Source organism: Oreochromis niloticus, unplaced genomic scaffold, assembly GCF_001858045.2.
Source record: "Oreochromis niloticus isolate F11D_XX unplaced genomic scaffold, O_niloticus_UMD_NMBU tig00007254_pilon, whole genome shotgun sequence".
NCBI classification, from domain to species: Eukaryota; Metazoa; Chordata; class Actinopteri; order Cichliformes; family Cichlidae; genus Oreochromis; species Oreochromis niloticus.
Genome location: NW_020328445.1, coordinates 1 through 20,843, shown reverse-complemented (window position 1 = coordinate 20,843; position 20,843 = coordinate 1). Strand labels below are relative to the sequence as shown.

General features: G+C 41.9%; 2 protein-coding genes across 2 annotated transcripts; both read right to left on the bottom strand.

The window, feature by feature from the left end:
- Positions 1-549: 549 nt before the first annotated feature.
- Positions 550-1,248, bottom strand: LOC109198605 (biotinidase-like). Its single transcript, XM_019354011.1, has 2 exons — positions 709-1,248; positions 550-621 (listed from the first exon to the last, which is right to left on the bottom strand). The coding sequence occupies exons 1-2, from the start codon at positions 1,246-1,248 to the stop codon at positions 550-552; spliced, it is 612 nt and encodes a 203-aa protein (XP_019209556.1).
- A 6,002-nt stretch (positions 1,249-7,250) lies between these two features.
- LOC109198604 (sodium/calcium exchanger 2-like) lies at positions 7,251-8,704 on the bottom strand (the record flags this gene model as incomplete). Its single annotated transcript, XM_025904813.1, has 2 exons — positions 7,251-7,829; positions 8,392-8,704. Coding segments are annotated over 2 exons (690 nt in total), but the record flags the coding sequence as incomplete, so codon positions are not given.
- Positions 8,705-20,843: the final 12,139 nt, after the last annotated feature.

Below are 20,843 nucleotides of genomic sequence, written 5' to 3'. Positions count from 1 at the left end.
TGTGTGTGTGTGTGTGTGTGTGTGTGTGAGAGAGAGAGAGAAACTATTAAATATTGCCTTTTGAGGAATATGCAACATTCAAACAGAGGATAAATGCTACTTGGTGGAATGTTGTACTGTAAAGATTAAGTAACAGATGAATATAACATTTGTTTTGGTTTATTTTATAAGAGATAAAAAGAAATGTGTAACAGCTGAAGGTTGGAGCAGCTCTTAACCATAACACTGAACTTTATTTTCCTGATCCCTCTAAAGTTTATTCATTGTCCAGGTGGTACATTCGTCCATACAGGCAGGCAGTGACCAGGCCACCCTTCGTGTTTGAATGTTTCATGGTCAGTCTCCGTCTGCAGCTTTCTCCAGACTCTCTGGCTGCTCCAGGAACATTCGGCTTGTCAGAATAGATGGGTACACGTATTTGGTGTCAAAGTTCCCCTCCAACAGGAAGTCCAGCTTTCTCCAGACTCTCTGGCTGCTCCAGGAACATTCGGCTTGTCAGAATAGACTCTGTATTTGGTGTCAAAGTTCCCCTCCAACAGGAAGTCCATTTTAGACTCTGCTCTTCCGCTCCTGTCCACAAGAGCTCTGATCCAACCCTGCACAACAGACTACTGCACAAACCTGTAGATATTTAACATGTGGCAAATAAAAGTAGTGAGTTGTCAGTTTTAACCTTTTTAGAAATATTCAAATTCATGTGATTCTTGCCTGCAGTGCGTAACGTCCGTTGACGGTGTGTGTTCCTGCAAGTGCGCCGAAAGCATAGAGCTCTTTATGGTCTTGCAGTAACCACCTGTACTGCAGGCGGCAGCAGAAAGTGCCGTTGCACACTTTAATGTCGCCTTGTGTCTCATTTAAGAGGACAAATGTAAATGTGTCATACATCATAGAGGAGATGAAGGTGGGGTAGGAGGGAGGAGGAGGGTCATCACAGCTATCTTGGTAGCAGTATCCAGAGTCTGTAGCCGCTGATATTGTTGACTCCCCACCACCAGCCTCCACCTCTTTGGCTGCACTTTGTTTTACCTCAAGTGGCTCCAAAACTGGCACTCTGGCCACCAGCAGCCTGCCCTCCTCTGGGTCCCCTTTCCTGGCGTGGTGGTAGGTGGCAGAAAAAGGGGTGTAGATGCCACTTCCTGTCATGATGAGCCTGTCATTACGAATGTTGACAGCTAGTAGGGTGACGTTGGCAGCCAGACTGAATGCCTGCTGAAACTGGATTGAATCCAGCAGGGGGAGCTGGTTCATCCAGGCCAGGGGTCGGCAACCCGCGGCTCCGGAGCCGCATGCGGCTCTTTAGTCCTTATAGTGCGGCTCCGCGTGGTTTGGGAAAATAAATTAGAAGTATTTCGCTGAAGTGTATTTTATTTATGTTAGTTCTTTTAAACTTGTAGTTCTAAATTGGAAGATTATTGTGATATTGAAATATAAATATAAAATTATATTCTATTATTTTTTCCTCGCTCAATATAAGCGTCACACTCGCGGAAGCCGGTATTCCCGCCGAAACACCGTGCATTTATCGAGACTTTCAACCCCGGGTAGGCCAATTATGGATCTTCGGATCCACATTATGTCAGCAGCTGCACCGTGAACTATGTTAAAGACAAACACTGCTCACGCCTCACAGACGACAGATGACAGCTTACAGTCCTGCGTAAACTGACTTCGCACAGCACCGATTAGCAGACGCTGTGCGCAGAGGTTCAGGAGCAGAAGTCCCATTGTAAACATACCACGGCAGACCCGACGATGTTTGCATGAACGCGCTTTTCACACGCGGTTGCTGTACGCATACAGCCGGCTGTAGCTTCGCAGCTCACAGCCCGACACACACCACCAACACAACAGCACAGATAGCGCAGACTTTAAGGCGGCGAGGCGTGATTGCGGGTGCCGCTCAGGTGCGTCCGCCTTCCCTGCAGCGGCGCTGCAGACCACGCCCCCGCCGCACGAATTAACCAGGTAAAATACATATTTAGGCAGAATTTTGCAAATATCTATTTTCAATTTTTCAGCAGCATAGAGCTTTTTTTTTTACCAATTATTTTTTAAAAGTCAGGTCAAGGCTCCAAAAGCCCAAAGGAGATATAAGGGAGGCGGCTCACAACAGTTTTTGTTTGCTACATGGATCATTTTAGTTCAGCTGGGTGTCTTTGCTTTTGTTATATTTCTTTAAGAGTTCAAAATGTGTTGATTACATAAATAAAATGTAATTTTCTCTGTAGCACTTCATGGATTTCATAAGCAGCACACCTTAGTTGTTCACACAAAGGTACAAAAAACAATATATATACAGTGTTATCTTCATTTTAGATGTCAAAAAGTATTTGCGGCTCCCAGTGTTTTCTTTTGCGTGGAAACCGGGTCCAAGTGGCTCTTTGGGTGTAAAAGGTTGCAGACCCCTGGCGTAGGGTTTCAGAGAGTTTTGTGGCTATAACGTAGCTACAGCGTAGATTACCCGTATAAATCCTCAGGTACATGGAACGTTCTCTGCTCAGTGGTGTTGGATCCTGATCACCCATGTTTGTGTTTCAGTGGGTGATGGGAGTCAAAGAGGAGATATTGGTCTGTGTGTCTCCACAGTTGTTCTCAAACTAAAGAAGGCGCTTGGACAGGAGACGAAACCTGATGGCCTCCTTCACTTTCATCAACATTTCTTTCAACTTTATATTAAGTTTGTCAGTGAAAAGCTATGAAATGGAAATTCAGCCCTCGGAATCAATCCCAGATTGTTTATCTGCTTTTATTGTGATAATGAGGGAACAGGCCTCACATGGCCATGAAAGTGCATATGGTACTTTTGAGTCCCCCCCCCCACACACACACACACACAAATACCTTTGTCTTTAGAGCTAATAATTAATAAACAATGGTGTGCCACCACCATTATACATTTTTTACCTTTTTTTACCTGAAACAGGTGATCAGTCTGTCGATACAGAGACACAGGCAACCATTCATTCAGCTAATTTAGCGTCACCAGTTAACCTAACGTGCATATGGGGTACTCATGTGCGTACACATGGGAGAGGCCCAGCTCACTGATTCAAATCCAGGACCCTCTTACTGTGAGGCGACCATCACTACTTATTAATCTGCAAAAAGTTTCACTGTATTTATGAGTCGAGACATGAAAAATGTCCTCTAAGTTTCAGATTACAGGTGTTTGATAGCTGGATGACTCGATGAATCACTGACTTTGATTGTTATATTGTTCAGTTATAAAATAATGACTCAGACACGTTGAACCTTGAAAATAAATAAACTATATTTAAATAAGGTCAACTTCACTTGATTAAAGACCTTCGTTTTCTTTCAGGAACACGTTACACCTCATGCCATGATTCAAAACCGAGTTTTTTTCTAAGATTTTTTTTTCTTGCATTTCATAAAGAAAACCTTAAATATCATCTTCAGTTAATTTATTACAGTATCGAATAAATGTATATGTCTATCACATGACATTGTAGTAATTTCAGTCAATATTTCCCTACAAAGATTCAGGCAGAGAGAAATTTTCATCATCACAGGAAACGACTTCACAAAGAGACACACTGAAGAGAGCAAGACCTGGGAGGGGAGGAGAGGAGGCTGAACACAAACAACAGACACTGAAATATCATACACCAAAAAACAAAAAGATGACCTGGGATGTAGCCTGGACCCAGCACAGCAGGATCTCTTTCACAGCTTCTACAGAAACAGGTGAGGAGGAGACTGACTCCAGGAATGGCGCTTGTTTGTGTTTCTGCTCAGTCTGTCTGAACCGAGCTGTGGTTGTGCGTGTCACACTTGCTCACTTTATTTCACAAGAAGACTCAGATGTTTTGAAATCCTACTGTGGGGAATCGATCCGACAGAATAACCTACAGGCATCCATCACAGTAGACCATGCTGCTATAACGTACGTACACCGGGCTTCATCATGCATGTGCAGGGGAACACAGGAGGGGAAGCAAACATGGATGCACACTGGGAAGGATCAGGTAAGGAGGGGAGGCTGAAAAGAGCTGGGGGGTGGGGGCATTACATCTAGCTACAGAACAGCGAAGGCCAAAGGCCGACAGTTAGTACAGAAGTTTGTGGAAACATGGAACATTGTCCGGACATTGTAGACAGTTCTGTTTTGGCTCCTGGGCCACACCGAGGTCACAAATGCACACATTGTGGAGGTGATTCGCTCTGTTCCTGCTGGTGCTGGTCATTACACAAGAGTTCAGCAGACCTCTGCATGTGTGTGTGTGTCATATCTATTGTTGGTCCCACCTGGTGGTTTGAGTGAGTAAACTACTGTTCAGGGGATTGTTTGAACCTCACACACAACAAACCTGCCTCACAGCCACGGCTAATATCTACAAAACTTCAGCTCACAACAGCCTGAGACTGACAATTATACTGGCAATGTTCCACACTGTTTCTTTATGTAAACATGCTACTTACACTCAAAGTTCCTCCGTCACAAGGACGACATGAAGAAGTGTACACTGGCGGAGGGTTATGACAAACACTGCGGCAGAAAAAAAGACACGGACTGAGCTCGAACAATGTAAGCTGCAGCGGAACCTTTTCTCGTATTGCACATTGAAACCTAATTGCTCAAATAAACTCCAAACTGTTCTCCTCAAGGACCTGCAGCACATCTTATGCTTAGAGAAATAATCTTCTATAATAAATAAATATATAAATTATCTACTATACATGAAAAACAAAGACACAAATGAGTTAGCGGACCATCTATTTCAGTAAATTAGATGCTTTAAAGTTTGGTTATGATGCACTACTACACCGTTAAAGGGGAGATTTCTCACTGTGGAAAATATATCAAAGTCTAACCCACTAAATTCAGACACCATGTAGTCTACATACCAGCTTTATACACTGAAACTATCCTAAATGTTGTTTAGAAATACAAAATAATCTACCTTGGCTACATCTGCAAGGAAAAAGATACAAAACTGGATTTTAGAAAGTTTACAAAGTTAGTCAGGGTTAACCAATCAAATCCTTTTCAAATTATCATGTTTAACAACAATAATAAAGAGTTCCACTTGTATAGCACTTATCATCTGTGGGTGAGAGGTTTATAATGCAATGTCCTCAAAGAAATATATTTAATGGGACTGAAATTAGGCAGTTATAATAATAATAATAATAATGATAATAATTAAAGCTTCTAGTCATTATTATTATTATAAGACAATCTTACTGCTGTTTGTTGTGACATTTTTCACACGCTGGCTTTCCTGCTTCATGCATCTCAGTGCTGAACATAGTAGCCCTGAAGTGCCAGCGTGGAAATGTCGAAACGAATTAGAGCGTGTTCGCACACCATCCAGTGTTTTATGGTGTATTTAGCAGCCGGTTTCTTCAGTAGCTTGTGAACATTTGTTCCAAGTCTGCCATGCAATACTGAGCAACACATGCATGCCTTGCAGAGCCATGTTTCCTGCTGTGGCACTATGATGACTGTGCTGCTCCCGTGTAGACATCCTCGTTTCAGGTAGACCCTCTGGTCTTTAATCAGAACCTTCTTTTTTTGTTATTACAAACGATGCGCTGGCTTTCCATAAAGAAGGAAAGTAAATTTTTAACATGTTTGGTACATGTGCTCTAAGCAGACATGAATAGACAACATGATGGGTCCACCTGGATCTGGTGTTATCCGAACCAGTGGAAACACGAGACAGTTCTCCCTTCGTATATTGCACAGTAACCACTTATAGAATGATGGAGGAAAAGATAAGCACAACACAGTGTTTTAGTTACGTTAAATAAAGTGCAGCCTGGGCAGTTTGTACAGCAGAAATCTTGAATACTAGATTTTTTTACTTGAGCTTCCCTTAAGGCATTCTTTGTTTGCTATCTTAAAGCATTAGTGTGCTGTAGACTACAGTCCTGCAGCCTAATTAATGTGTAGATTATTAGCTTTTTCCTAACAAACGCTGCAGACCGGATGCTGATGATGGCAATCAGCAACTTTAGAGACTTTATTTTTGAGAGTAAACTAACACTGTTGAGTCTTGTTAACCACCCGTACATGTTTGTCTGCCATGCTGCTGTCACTTAAGATAAAGGAATGGACGAGTCTGCCACTAACAGTAACACAGCGATGGCTGACTGCAGCTCATCAGCCCATCTGACTGCCTCAGACAAAGTTTTTAAATGACACTGCACACATCAGGAGTGTGTGAGCGCATATTTGGTCCTTCAGGAGAGGAAAATGTCCTTTTTGTTCCTCCCGGACCAAACGGCTTCTTCTGTTTTATACAGGAAGATTTAACATCAAGGACTAGCTGACAGTTTCTGTTCACCGAGTCGACACAAAAACACAGGGATGTAATTTACAGGTGGATAATTAGGCTGGTTATTCCCTTTTTCATAGCATGTACATGACATATAATGTGAAGATGCTCTGTACATGGCTATACATGCAAAAACTAATCCTTCAGCTTTATATGCAAGCCCCTGTCAGAGGCTGTGGTCCGGTAAAGAGATTAGTACAAAGATGTTCTTTTAGTCAGTGTTACACTTATGCAGCTTCTTATTTACTTGTTTTGGTTGCTAAAACTTTTATTTTCCACTTAGCATGTCGCTAAAACTAAAGCCGCTGACATTTGTAATATTTGCAACTACCAGTGTTCCAGCCTGTGCAATGAAAATCATCGAAGCTTTGCTGACAGCGACAGTAGAAACCTGGCATTTCTGTCTCTGCATCCTTTTGTGTGGCAGCCTGCCCTGTGAAATTACTACACTCTATATGTACAACGGTTTGTACTATTTACAGCGCGTGTGGAGAGCCACCTTCAGCTATACTGCGTATTAGACAAGCATCACCACTATACAAGAACCTCTAGTAGTAAACAAATGTAATGTTGTTGTAAACATTCGACTCCTTATTTGATGCAGTGCTCCTCCACTTCCTCAGTGAAGAAACATGAAGCTGCAGAGTTGATGGTTTGAATGAGAGACTAAAGGAAAACAAAGGTATTTTTCCTTCAATGCTCACAGGTTTGTGATCCGTCTCAGTGGTCTGATCCTGGAAGTGAGCTCCTCAACCCAAAATAAACACACCTGGCTTTAAAGTGAATAAAGCAGCACTCCTCTGACTGACCTGACCTTCTTTTCACCTCTGAATCTCCCGTCACAGTCATTCTCTGTCACTCTCCGTCTGCTCCCCGTTAACTATCCGCAGTAACCTTTCGTTTTCACGCTCTCACCCTCCCAAATACTTCCTCTTAACCCTCATCTTCCAAGTAACAATGAATGTGTTTAAAATGCGCTGTTTACACATGCTTAAATGTAGTGTTTGTGAACATGTATCTGAAGCCCTATTAACCAGATGAATCTTACACTTGTTTTGTGTTAAACCGTGGACTAAATGGACTGAGAGTCAACGATTTTGTGTGTGCTGCTGTGCAAAATTCTTCTGGAACATTCTTCATCTCCTCTTTAAAAGCCGTTGATGTGACAGTAGGCCTCTAGGCTGGAGAAGAGGATGTAGAGGAACCACAGACCCAGGAACAGGAGGGTGGTCAGGAGGCGGGACACTTTCGGGCCGCCAAGCTCTCCGCCGATGGAGGGCCGGCGTCTGAACAATAGCACGGACATGCAGATGAACGTGAAGATGGTGAAGAGCGTGACGGAGAACGCCAGTGATCCAGGATCCACCCGGAACTCCTTTCCTTTAATTCTCCAGTACACGGCGGCCACTGACCATGCCACTCCGATCCCCAGGAACACGTTGACTGCGTTGCTGCCAGTGACATTTCCAACCGATGCGTCGGCATGCTGGTCTTGTATGGCAGCCACTTTGCTAGCAAAGGTGTCTGGAGAAGGAAAAGGTGGAAAATGTGAGTCACACACCTTCACACCCCAGAAATTTTTTAAATAGAAAGCAATTAGATGATTCCAAAGAGACAAACAATGACCAAAAAGATACAAAAAACAACTGCAAAGGTACAAAATGATTGACAGAAAGTCAAAGCAACTACAGAGAGATCCAAAATTACTTTAAAGAGGCGCAAAGCTTGTGTCCAGTAAGATGACTGAAAATGATTGAAATGATTCAGAGACACAAAAATGACAAAAAAGTGACTAAAAACAATTAAAAAGATGCAAAATGACAAAGAGACATAAAATGGCCAGAAAGAGCAACAAACCACCTACAAAATCACACAAAAGATACAAATAGATGATTATAAACAGATGCAAAATGATGCAAAATGACTGAAGGACACAAAACAACTACAAAGTTACAAAGTGACACTACATGCACTCATAAATCTGGGTATTCTCCCATAATCCATCCAATACTCAAAACAATCAAATCATCCACGCTCCTTTCTGCCTTTTCTTGCTCTCACACAGTGAAACGGGACATTTACTCACCTGGAATGGAAGTTCCCAGCGCCACAAACACCACGGCGGTCACAGTGTCCCGCAGCCCCACGGTGCAGCCGAAATGTGATGCCAAATCCCCGATGATGGCGGTGAGGAGCCCGATGGCGCTGATGGACACGAAGAAGCAGGCCCAGCCGTTCCAGTACTCTGTTGGCGGGACGCAGGCAAACAGAACCTTCCAGAAGACGGTGAGGAAATGCATGACGTAGTCGTAACAAGATGGAAGGCGCTCCTCACGACCTTCCTCCTCGTCATCATCGCCATCACCTGGAGGAGCCAAACACACAGTGATATTTTTTACAAGTTACAAACAGCACGGAGGTCATACTACTCAGAGTACTCAGGGGTTTGGACACAGTAGTGACCTGGGTTTGAACCGTCACGAGGAAGGACTTTTTGATTCTGTAGGTGATGTGTGGGATTTATGTCCTGCCAGTTTCATGGCGTGGCAGGATATTAATCCCATAAATGTTCTGTTGTAGTCGTAGCTCTCTAACCCTGAAGTGACCAAACTATTATAGCACCTTAAAGGACAGAGCGGTCTTTGACTTTTGCACAGGAATACTTTTAAAAATCTTTATCATACTTTTACTGGGTCCTTTACCTATTACATATTTCTAAATCATCTCTTACTTCATACAAACCCGATTGTCCTTGTTTTGTGGGAAAAAAAATCTTTTATTTAACATAACAAAACACAATGAAATCAAAACCCATCATGGCAAAAACACAACATTTTTCATTATCCACTCCATAACAGGGGCTAATTCCTGTAAAAAGCTATGAAAAGTTGTAATTAATGATATAGGAAACATTTTATAATAAAAATATCACAGCTACACATGGAAATATGCTTCAAGGAATACAGTTAACTGACTGTCTGCAGAGATCTGTTGCTTCCACTAGATGGTGGCCTTCACTTACAAATCTGACCTCCACCGACCTGACCCTTCATGCCTGAAAAAGGCGGCTATTTAAAATATTAGATTTATTATTTTTATTACACTACAGACTAGAAGCATGCTAATATGTTTTACTGATTGGAGGAGCAGTTTACAGCAACATTTGGTGCTTTGTTTTTAGGGATTGAATTACGTCTAATTCAAGCATCTTTTTCTCCTTTAGCATAATTTAGCTGGAATGTTATTACGGTTTTACATTTCAGTTAAATCACACTGTCACACAGAACTCAATGACAGACTGACAGATTGGTGTTTCCATAAGAACAGATGACTATTTTCCTCAATGTGTTTTTTCTATAAAACATTTACAGATCAATGCCTTTGGAAGTGACACAATAAAACAACAACATTACAAGCTAGCATGTTTTTGCGCATATGACATGCTGTAGATGCTGTCTGAATACAATAAGAGGAAACACACTGGGCTACAGGGACCAGGAGAGGTGGGTGTAGGACTAGACAATAATGATGATTAAACACCTCAGCGACCCGGGGTAGGGTGTTCCCACAGCTCTGCTGCTACTCTGCTCTCTCTGGCTAAGGGCAACGTCTCTGTGATGAATCAGCTGTTTATGTGCTGTTTGTGTGCAAGAAGAGGAATGAATCTTTTCTTATTTATCTGACTAACTTTTGGGGCGAAGATACAATGTAACAAATGCACACTGAGTACATACTGTGTATAAAAACAGATGTAGCTACCAGGTCTGGAAAATAAAGCCATTCTGAATGAAATTCTTTTAAATCACCAGAAAGGTGGGAACTCTTGAGGTTGCAGAAATGAGACTTGTACATGAGCTCCATCACCTTGCTGATGCATTTATGCTCTTAATTGGTAATTTTAGATGACATAAAAAAAAAACATGAAGGTCATTTTGTAGCTTTTGAGGATAGAGGATAAAGCAGGGTATGCTTCATCATGGGATTTACAAGTCACCCACGTAGGAAGAGGCAGTGTCCCTTAGATTCTAATTCAGATCCACCCCTCCCTTGGCTGATGATGCCACAACGCTAATCAATTGGTGAAGTCACAGTATATCTTTTATATAAAGTCTGTGACCCTGGTATAAGGTCCCGCCTTGGTGAAATCGCCATTTTACCCACAACAATTGAAAAACTGGGAAACTCTGACACCTCATTATTAAAACAAAACAAAGAGGGCAGACTTCATGTTGCCTGAGTGATTTTGAGCTCACTGCTTTGAGCATTAAAAGTTGATTGGACATCATTCAGGCCAAAAACTAGTCTGAAACTGTAAAAGTTGGGGTCCAATAATCCACCTAGAATATGATGCACCTTGTTGTACATTTTTTTACTTGAGCTCTGGCTTAATGTGGAGATAGTTAACTTGCCAGTGAACACAGACAGGAAGCTGTATTACAGATGATGGTGCTGAACTCTGAACTGCTGTTTAGCTATAGCTGTGTTAAACATCCCTGTAAGCGGGAGCCCAGGGAGGGAACTTCCCCTCCTATTTATCTTTATTAAATCTTACTGTTACCGACCAGGTTGGTAACCATTTAGCATCTTAATTGGGAGGAGTGATTTTCTGTGTATTGTACCAACAGACTGTAACTTGGCTAAATTCTAGTCTAGACATCAAATGAAAAGTAGTGCATACAAATCTGAGATACCAAAACTGTCTTCCTGAAGAATCTTTAATAAACAGCAGACGATGCAAACAATCAGGTGTCAGTAGCTAACAATGCTATTTGTTCTTGTTACAAATTATGGGATGGGCTGGTGTAACATCAACACCAGTCTGCTGGCTGGGTGAAAGCTCACTCATTCAGCAGCCTCCTTCTATCCTAATCCTGTGCTGACTTATAGCTATACAGACATTAGGCCAGACCAGGGGTCGGCAACCCGCGGCTCCGGAGCCGCATGCGGCTCTTTAGTCCTTATAGTGCGGCTCCGCGTGTTTGGGAAAATAAATTAGAAGTATTTCGCTGAAGTGTATTTTATTTATGTTAGTTCTTTTAAACTTGTAGTTCTAAATTGGAAGATTATTGTGATATTGAAATATAAATATAAAATTATATTCTATTATTTTTTCCTCGCTCAATATAAGCGTCACACTCGCGGAAGCCGGTATTCCGCCGAAACACCGTGCATTTATCGAGACTTTCAACCCCGGGTAGGCCAATTATGGATCTTCGGATCCACATTATGTCAGCAGCTGCACCGTGAACTATGTTAAAGACAAACACTGCTCACGCCTCACAGACGACAGATGACAGCTTACAGTCCTGCGTAAACTGACTTCGCACAGCACCGATTAGCAGACGCTGTGCGCAGAGGTTCAGGAGCAGAAGTCCCATTGTAAACATACCACGGCAGACCCGACGATGTTTGCATGAACGCGCTTTTCACACGCGGTTGCTGTACGCATACGGCCGGCTGTAGCTTCGCAGCTCACAGCCCGACACACACCACCAACACAACAGCACAGATAGCGCAGACTTTAAGGCGGCGAGGCGTGATTGCGGGTGCCGCTCAGGTGCGTCCGCCTTCCCTGCAGCGGCGCTGCAGACCACGCCCCCGCCGCACGAATTAACCAGGTAAAATACATATTTAGGCAGAATTTTGCAAATATCTATTTTCAATTTTTCAGCAGCATAGAGCTTTTTTTTACCAATTATTTTTTAAAAGTCAGGTCAAGGCTCCAAAAGCCCAAAGGAGATATAAGGGAGGCGGCTCACAACAGTTTTTGTTTGCTACATGGATCATTTTAGTTCAGCTGGGTGTCTTTGCTTTTGTTATATTTCTTTAAGAGTTCAAAATGTGTTGATTACATAAATAAAATGTAATTTTCTCTGTAGCACTTCATGGATTTCATAAGCAGCACACCTTAGTTGTTCACACAAAGGTACAAAAAACAATATATATACAGTGTTATCTTCATTTTAGATGTCAAAAAGTATTTGCGGCTCCCAGTGTTTTCTTTTGCGTGGAAACCGGGTCCAAGTGGCTCTTTGGGTGTAAAAGGTTGCAGACCCCTGGCGTAGGGTTTCAGAGAGTTTTGTGGCTATAACGTAGCTACAGCGTAGATTACCCGTATAAATCCTCAGGTACATGGAACGTTCTCTGCTCAGTGGTGTTGGATCCTGATCACCCCATGTTTGTGTTTCAGTGGGTGATGGGAGTCAAAGAGGAGATATTGGTCTGTGTGTCTCCACAGTTGTTCTCAAACTAAAGAAGGCGCTTGGACAGGAGACGAAACCTGATGGCCTCCTTCACTTTCATCAACATTTCTTTCAACTTTATATTAAGTTTGTCAGTGAAAAGCTATGAAATGGAAATTCAGCCCTCGGAATCAATCCCAGATTGTTTATCTGCTTTTATTGTGATAATGAGGGAACAGGCCTCACATGGCCATGAAAGTGCATATGGTACTTTTGAGTCCCCCCCCACACACACACAAATACCTTTGTCTTTAGAGCTAATAATTAATAAACAATGGTGTGCCACCACCATTATACATTTTTACCTTTTTTTACCTGAAACAGGTGATCAGTCTGTCGATACAGAGACACAGGCAACCATTCATTCAGCTAATTTAGCGTCACCAGTTAACCTAACGTGCATATGGGGTACTCATGTGCGTACACATGGGAGAGGCCCAGCTCACTGATTCAAATCCAGGACCCTCTTACTGTGAGGCGACCATCACTACTTATTAATCTGCAAAAAGTTTCACTGTATTTATGAGTCGAGACATGAAAATGTCCTCTAAGTTTCAGATTACAGGTGTTTGATAGCTGGATGACTCGATGAATCACTGACTTTGATTGTTATATTGTTCAGTTATAAAATAATGACTCAGACACGTTGAACCTTGAAAATAAATAAACTATATTTAAATAAGGTCAACTTCACTTGATTAAAGACCTTCGTTTTCTTTCAGGAACACGTTACACCTCATGCCATGATTCAAAACCGAGTTTTTTCTAAGATTTTTTTTTCTTGCATTTCATAAAGAAAACCTTAAATATCATCTTCAGTTAATTTATTACAGTATCGAATAAATGTATATGTCTATCACATGACATTGTAGTAATTTCAGTCAATATTTCCCTACAAAGATTCAGGCAGAGAGAAATTTTCATCATCACAGGAAACGACTTCACAAAGAGACACACTGAAGAGAGCAAGACCTGGGAGGGGAGGAGAGGAGGCTGAACACAAACACAGACACTGAAATATCATACACCAAAAAACAAAAAGATGACCTGGATGTAGCCTGGACCCAGCACAGCAGGATCTCTTTTCACAGCTTCTACAGAAACAGGTGAGGAGGAGACTGACTCCAGGAATGGCGCTTGTTTGTGTTTCTGCTCAGTCTGTCTGAACCGAGCTGTGGTTGTGCGTGTCACACTTGCTCACTTTATTTCACAAGAAGACTCAGATGTTTTGAAATCCTACTGTGGGGAATCGATCCGACAGAATAACCTACAGGCATCCATCACAGTAGACCATGCTGCTATAACGTACGTACACCGGGCTTCATCATGCATGTGCAGGGGAACACAGGAGGGGAAGCAAACATGGATGCACACTGGGAAGGATCAGGTAAGGAGGGGAGGCTGAAAAGAGCTGGGGGGTGGGGGCATTACATCTAGCTACAGAACAGCGAAGGCCAAAGGCCGACAGTTAGTACAGAAGTTTGTGGAAACATGGAACATTGTCCGGACATTGTAGACAGTTCTGTTTTTGGCTCCTGGGCCACACCGAGGTCACAAATGCACACATTGTGGAGGTGATTCGCTCTGTTCCTGCTGGTGCTGGTCATTACACAAGAGTTCAGCAGACCTCTGCATGTGTGTGTGTGTCATATCTATTGTTGGTCCCACCTGGTGGTTTGAGTGAGTAAACTACTGTTCAGGGGATTGTTTGAACCTCACACACAACAAACCTGCCTCACAGCCACGGCTAATATCTACAAAACTTCAGCTCACAACAGCCTGAGACTGACAATTATACTGGCAATGTTCCACACTGTTTCTTTATGTAAACATGCTACTTACACTCAAAGTTCCTCCGTCACAAGGACGACATGAAGAAGTGTACACTGGCGGAGGGTTATGACAAACACTGCGGCAGAAAAAAAGACACGGACTGAGCTCGAACAATGTAAGCTGCAGCGGAACCTTTTCTCGTATTGCACATTGAAACCTAATTGCTCAAATAAACTCCAAACTGTTCTCCTCAAGGACCTGCAGCACATCTTATGCTTAGAGAAATAATCTTCTATAAATAAATAAATATATAAATTATCTACTATACATGAAAAACAAAGACACAAATGAGTTAGCGGACCATCTATTTCAGTAAATTAGATGCTTTAAAGTTTGGTTATGATGCACTACTACACCGTTAAAGGGGAGATTTCTCACTGTGGAAAATATATCAAAGTCTAACCCACTAAATTCAGACACCATGTAGTCTACATACCAGCTTTATACACTGAAACTATCCTAAATGTTGTTTAGAAATACAAAATAATCTACCTTGGCTACATCTGCAAGGAAAAGATACAAAACTGGATTTTAGAAAGTTTACAAAGTTAGTCAGGGTTAACCAATCAAATCCTTTTCAAATTATCATGTTTAACAACAATAATAAAGAGTTCCACTTGTATAGCACTTATCATCTGTGGGTGAGAGGTTTATAATGCAATGTCCTCAAAGAAATATATTTAATGGGACTGAAATTAGGCAGTTATAATAATAATAATAATAATGATAATAATTAAAGCTTCTAGTCATTATTATTATTATAAGACAATCTTACTGCTGTTTGTTGTGACATTTTTCACACGCTGGCTTTCCTGCTTCATGCATCTCAGTGCTGAACATAGTAGCCCTGAAGTGCCAGCGTGGAAATGTCGAAACGAATTAGAGCGTGTTCGCACACCATCCAGTGTTTATGGTGTATTTAGCAGCCGGTTTCTTCAGTAGCTTGTGAACATTTGTTCCAAGTCTGCCATGCAATACTGAGCAACACATGCATGCCTTGCAGAGCCATGTTTCCTGCTGTGGCACTATGATGACTGTGCTGCTCCCGTGTAGACATCCTCGTTTCAGGTAGACCCTCTGGTCTTTAATCAGAACCTTCTTTTTTTGTTATTACAAACGATGCGCTGGCTTTCCATAAAGAAGGAAAGTAAATTTTAACATGTTTGGTACATGTGCTCTAAGCAGACATGAATAGACAACATGATGGGTCCACCTGGATCTGGTGTTATCCGAACCAGTGGAAACACGAGACAGTTCTCCTTCGTATATTGCACAGTAACCACTTATAGAATGATGGAGGAAAAGATAAGCACAACACAGTGTTTTAGTTACGTTAAATAAAGTGCAGCCTGGGCAGTTTGTACAGCAGAAATCTTGAATACTAGATTTTTTTACTTGAGCTTCCTTAAGGCATTCTTTGTTTGCTATCTTAAAGCATTAGTGTGCTGTAGACTACAGTCCTGCAGCCTAATTAATGTGTAGATTATTAGCTTTTTCCTAACAAACGCTGCAGACCGGATGCTGATGATGGCAATCAGCAACTTTAGAGACTTTATTTTTGAGAGTAAACTAACACTGTTGAGTCTTGTTAACCACCCGTACATGTTTGTCTGCCCATGCTGCTGTCACTTAAGATAAAGGAATGGACGAGTCTGCCACTAACAGTAACACAGCGATGGCTGACTGCAGCTCATCAGCCCATCTGACTGCCTCAGACAAAGTTTTTAAATGACACTGCACACATCAGGAGTGTGTGAGCGCATATTTGGTCCTTCAGGAGAGGAAAATGTCCTTTTTGTTCCTCCCGGACCAAACGGCTTCTTCTGTTTTATACAGGAAGATTTAACATCAAGGACTAGCTGACAGTTTCTGTTCACCGAGTCGACACAAAAACACAGGGATGTAATTTACAGGTGGATAATTAGGCTGGTTATTCCCTTTTTCATAGCATGTACATGACATATAATGTGAAGATGCTCTGTACATGGCTATACATGCAAAAACTAATCCTTCAGCTTTATATGCAAGCCCCTGTCAGAGGCTGTGGTCCGGTAAAGAGATTAGTACAAAGATGTTCTTTTAGTCAGTGTTACACTTATGCAGCTTCTTATTTACTTGTTTTGGTTGCTAAAACTTTTATTTTCCACTTAGCATGTCGCTAAAACTAAAGCCGCTGACATTTGTAATATTTGCAACTACCAGTGTTCCAGCCTGTGCAATGAAATCATCGAAGCTTTGCTGACAGCGACAGTAGAAACCTGGCATTTCTGTCTCTGCATCCTTTTGTGTGGCAGCCTGCCCTGTGAATTACTACACTCTATATGTACAACGGTTTGTACTATTTACAGCGCGTGTGGAGAGCCACCTTCAGCTATACTGCGTATTAGACAAGCATCACCACTATACAAGAACCTCTAGTAGTAAACAAATGTAATGTTGTTGTAAACATTCGACTCCTTATTTGATGCAGTGCTCCTCCACTTCCTCAGTGAAGAAACATGAGCTGCAGAGTTGATGGTTTGAATGAGAGACTAAAGGAAAACAAAGGTATTTTTCCTTCAATGCTCACAGGTTTGTGATCCGTCTCAGTGGTCTGATCCTGGAAGTGAGCTCCTCAACCCAAATAAACACACCTGGCTTTAAAGTGAATAAAGCAGCACTCCTCTGACTGACCTGACCTTCTTTCACCTCTGAATCTCCCGTCACAGTCATTCTCTGTCACTCTCCGTCTGCTCCCCGTTAACTATCCGCAGTAACCTTTCGTTTTCACGCTCTCACCCTCCAAAAATACTTCCTCTTAACCCTCATCTTCCAAGTAACAATGAATGTTTTAAAATGCGCTGTTTACACATGCTTAAATGTAGTGTTTGTGAACATGTATCTGAAGCCCTATTAACCAGATGAATCTTACACTTGTTTTGTGTTAAACCGTGGACTAAATGGACTGAGAGTCAACGATTTTGTGTGTGCTGCTGTGCAAAATTCTTCTGGAACATTCTTCATTCCTCTTTAAAAGCCCGTTGATGTGACAGTAGGCCTCTAGGCTGGAGAAGAGGATGTAGAGAACCACAGACCCAGGAACAGGAGGGTGGTCAGGAGGCGGGACACTTTCGGGCCGCCAAGCTCTCCGCCGATGGAGGGCCGGCGTCTGAACAATGCACGGACATGCAGATGAACGTGAAGATGGTGAAGAGCGTGACGGAGAACGCCAGTGATCCAGGATCCACCCGGAACTCCTTTCCTTTAATTCTCCAGTACACGGCGGCCACTGACCATGCCACTCCGATCCCCAGGAACACGTTGACTGCGTTGCTGCCAGTGACATTCCAACCGATGCGTCGGCATGCTGGTCTTGTATGGCAGCCACTTGCTAGCAAAGGTGTCTGGAGAAGGAAAAGGTGGAAAATGTGAGTCACACACCTTCACACCCAGAAATTTTTTAAATAGAAAGCAATTAGATGATTCCAAAGAGACAACAATGACCAAAAAGATACAAAAACAACTGCAAAGGTACAAAATGATTGACAGAAAGTCAAAGCAACTACAGAGAGATCCAAATTACTTTAAAGAGGCGCAAAGCTTGTGTCCAGTAAGATGACTGAAAATGATTGAAATGATCAGAGACACAAAATGACAAAAAGTGACTAAAAACAATTAAAAGATGCAAATGACAAAGAGACATAAAATGGCCAGAAAGAGCAACAACCACCTACAAAATCACACAAAGATACAAATAGATGATATAAACAATGCAAAATGATGCAAAATGACTGAAGGACACAAAACAACTACAAAGTTACAAAGTGACACTACATGCACTCATAAATCTGGGTATTCTCCCATAATCCATCCAATATCAAAACAATCAAATCATCCACGCTCCTTTCTGCCTTTTCTTGCTCTCACACCAGTGAAAGGACATTTACTCACCTGGAAGGAAGTTCCCAGCGCCACAACACCACGGCGGTCACAGTGTCCCGCAGCCCCACGGTGCAGCCGAAATGCGATGCCAAATCCCGATGATGGCGGTGAGGAGCCCGATGGCGCTGATGGACACGAAGAAGCAGCCCAGCCGTTCCAGTATCTGTTGGCGGGACGCAGGCAAACAGAACCTTCCAGAAGACGGTGAGAAATGCATGACGTATCGTAACAAGATGGAAGGCGCTCCTCACGACCTTCCTCCTCGTCATCATCGCCATCACCTGGAGGAGCCAAACACACAGTGATATTTTTACAAGTTACAAACAGCCGGAGGTCATACTACTCAGAGTACTCAGGGTTTGGACACAGTAGTGACCTGGGTTTGAACCGTCACGAGGAGACTTTTTGATTCTGTAGGTGATTGTGGATTTATGTCCTGCAGTTTCATGGCGTGGCAGGATATTAATCCCATAAATGTTCTGTTGTAGTCGTAGCTCTCTACCCTGAAGTGACCAAACTATTATAGCACCTTAAAGGACAGAGCGGTCTTTGACTTTTGCACAGGAATACTTTTAAAAATCTTTATCATACTTTTACTGGGTCCTTTACCTATTACATATTTCTAAATCATCTCTTACTTCATACAAACCCGATTGTCCTTGTTTTGTGGGAAAAAAATCTTTTATTTAACATAACAAAACACAATGAAATCAAAACCCATCATGGCAAAAACACAACATTTTTCATTATCCACTCCATAACAGGGGCTAATTCCTGTAAAAAGCTATGAAAAGTTGTAATTAATGATATAGGAAACATTTTTATAATAAAAATATCACAGCTACACATGGAAATATGCTTCAAGGAATACAGTTAACTGACTGTCTGCAGAGATCTGTTGCTTCCACTAGATGGTGGCCTTCACTTACAAATCTGACCTCCACCGACCTGACCCTTCATGCCTGAAAAAGGCGGCTATTTAAAATATTAGATTTATTATTTTTATTACACTACAGACTAGAAGCATGCTAATATGTTTTACTGATTGGAGGAGCAGTTTACAGCAACATTTGGTGCTTTGTTTTTAGGGATTGAATTACGTCTAATTCAAGCATCTTTTTCTCCTTTAGCATAATTTAGCTGGAATGTTATTACGGTTTTACATTTCAGTTAAATCACACTGTCACACAGAACTCAATGACAGACTGACAGATTGGTGTTTCCATAAGAACAGATGACTATTTTCCTCAATGTGTTTTTTCTATAAAACATTTACAGATCAATGCCTTTGGAAGTGACACAATAAAACAACAACATTACAAGCTAGCATGTTTTTGCGCATATGACATGCTGTAGATGCTGTCTGAATACAATAAGAGGAAACACACTGGGCTACAGGGACCAGGAGAGGTGGGTGTAGGACTAGACAATAATGATGATTAAACACCTCAGCGACCCGGGTAGGGTGTTCCCACAGCTCTGCTGCTACTCTGCTCTCTCTGGCTAAGGGCAACGTCTCTGTGATGAATCAGCTGTTTATGTGCTGTTTGTGTGCAAGAAGAGGAATGAATCTTTTCTTATTTATCTGACTAACTTTTGGGGCGAAGATACAATGTAACAAATGCACACTGAGTACATACTGTGTATAAAAACAGATGTAGCTACCAGGTCTGGAAAATAAAGCCATTCTGAATGAAATTCTTTTAAATCACCAGAAAGGTGGGAACTCTTGAGGTTGCAGAAATGAGACTTGTACATGAGCTCCATCACCTTGCTGATGCATTTATGCTCTTAATTGGTAATTTTAGATGACATAAAAAAAAAACATGAAGGTCATTTTGTAGCTTTTGAGGATAGAGGATAAAGCAGGGTATGCTTCATCATGGGATTTACAAGTCACCCACGTAGGAAGAGGCAGTGTCCCTTAGATTCTAATTCAGATCCACCCCTCCCTTGGCTGATGATGCCACAACGCTAATCAATTGGTGAAGTCACAGTATATCTTTTATATAAAGTCTGTGACCCTGGTATAAGGTCCCGCCTTGGTGAAATCGCCATTTTACCCACAACAATTGAAAAACTGGGAAAACTCTGACACCTCATTATTAAAACAAAACAAAGAGGGCAGACTTCATGTTGCCTGAGTGATTTTGAGCTCACTGCTTTGAGCATTAAAAGTTGATTGGACATCATTCAGGCCAAAAACTAGTCTGAAACTGTAAAAGTTGGGGTCCAATAATCCACCTAGAATATGATGCACCTTGTTGTACATTTTTTTACTTGAGCTCTGGCTTAATGTGGAGATAGTTAACTTGCCAGTGAACACAGACAGGAAGCTGTATTACAGATGATGGTGCTGAACTCTGAACTGCTGTTTAGCTATAGCTGTGTTAAACATCCCTGTAAGCGGGAGCCCAGGGAGGGAATTCCCCTCCTATTTATCTTTATTAAATCTTACTGTTACCGACCAGGTTGGTAACCATTTAGCATCTTAATTGGGAGGAGTGATTTTCTGTGTATTGTACCAACAGACTGTAACTTG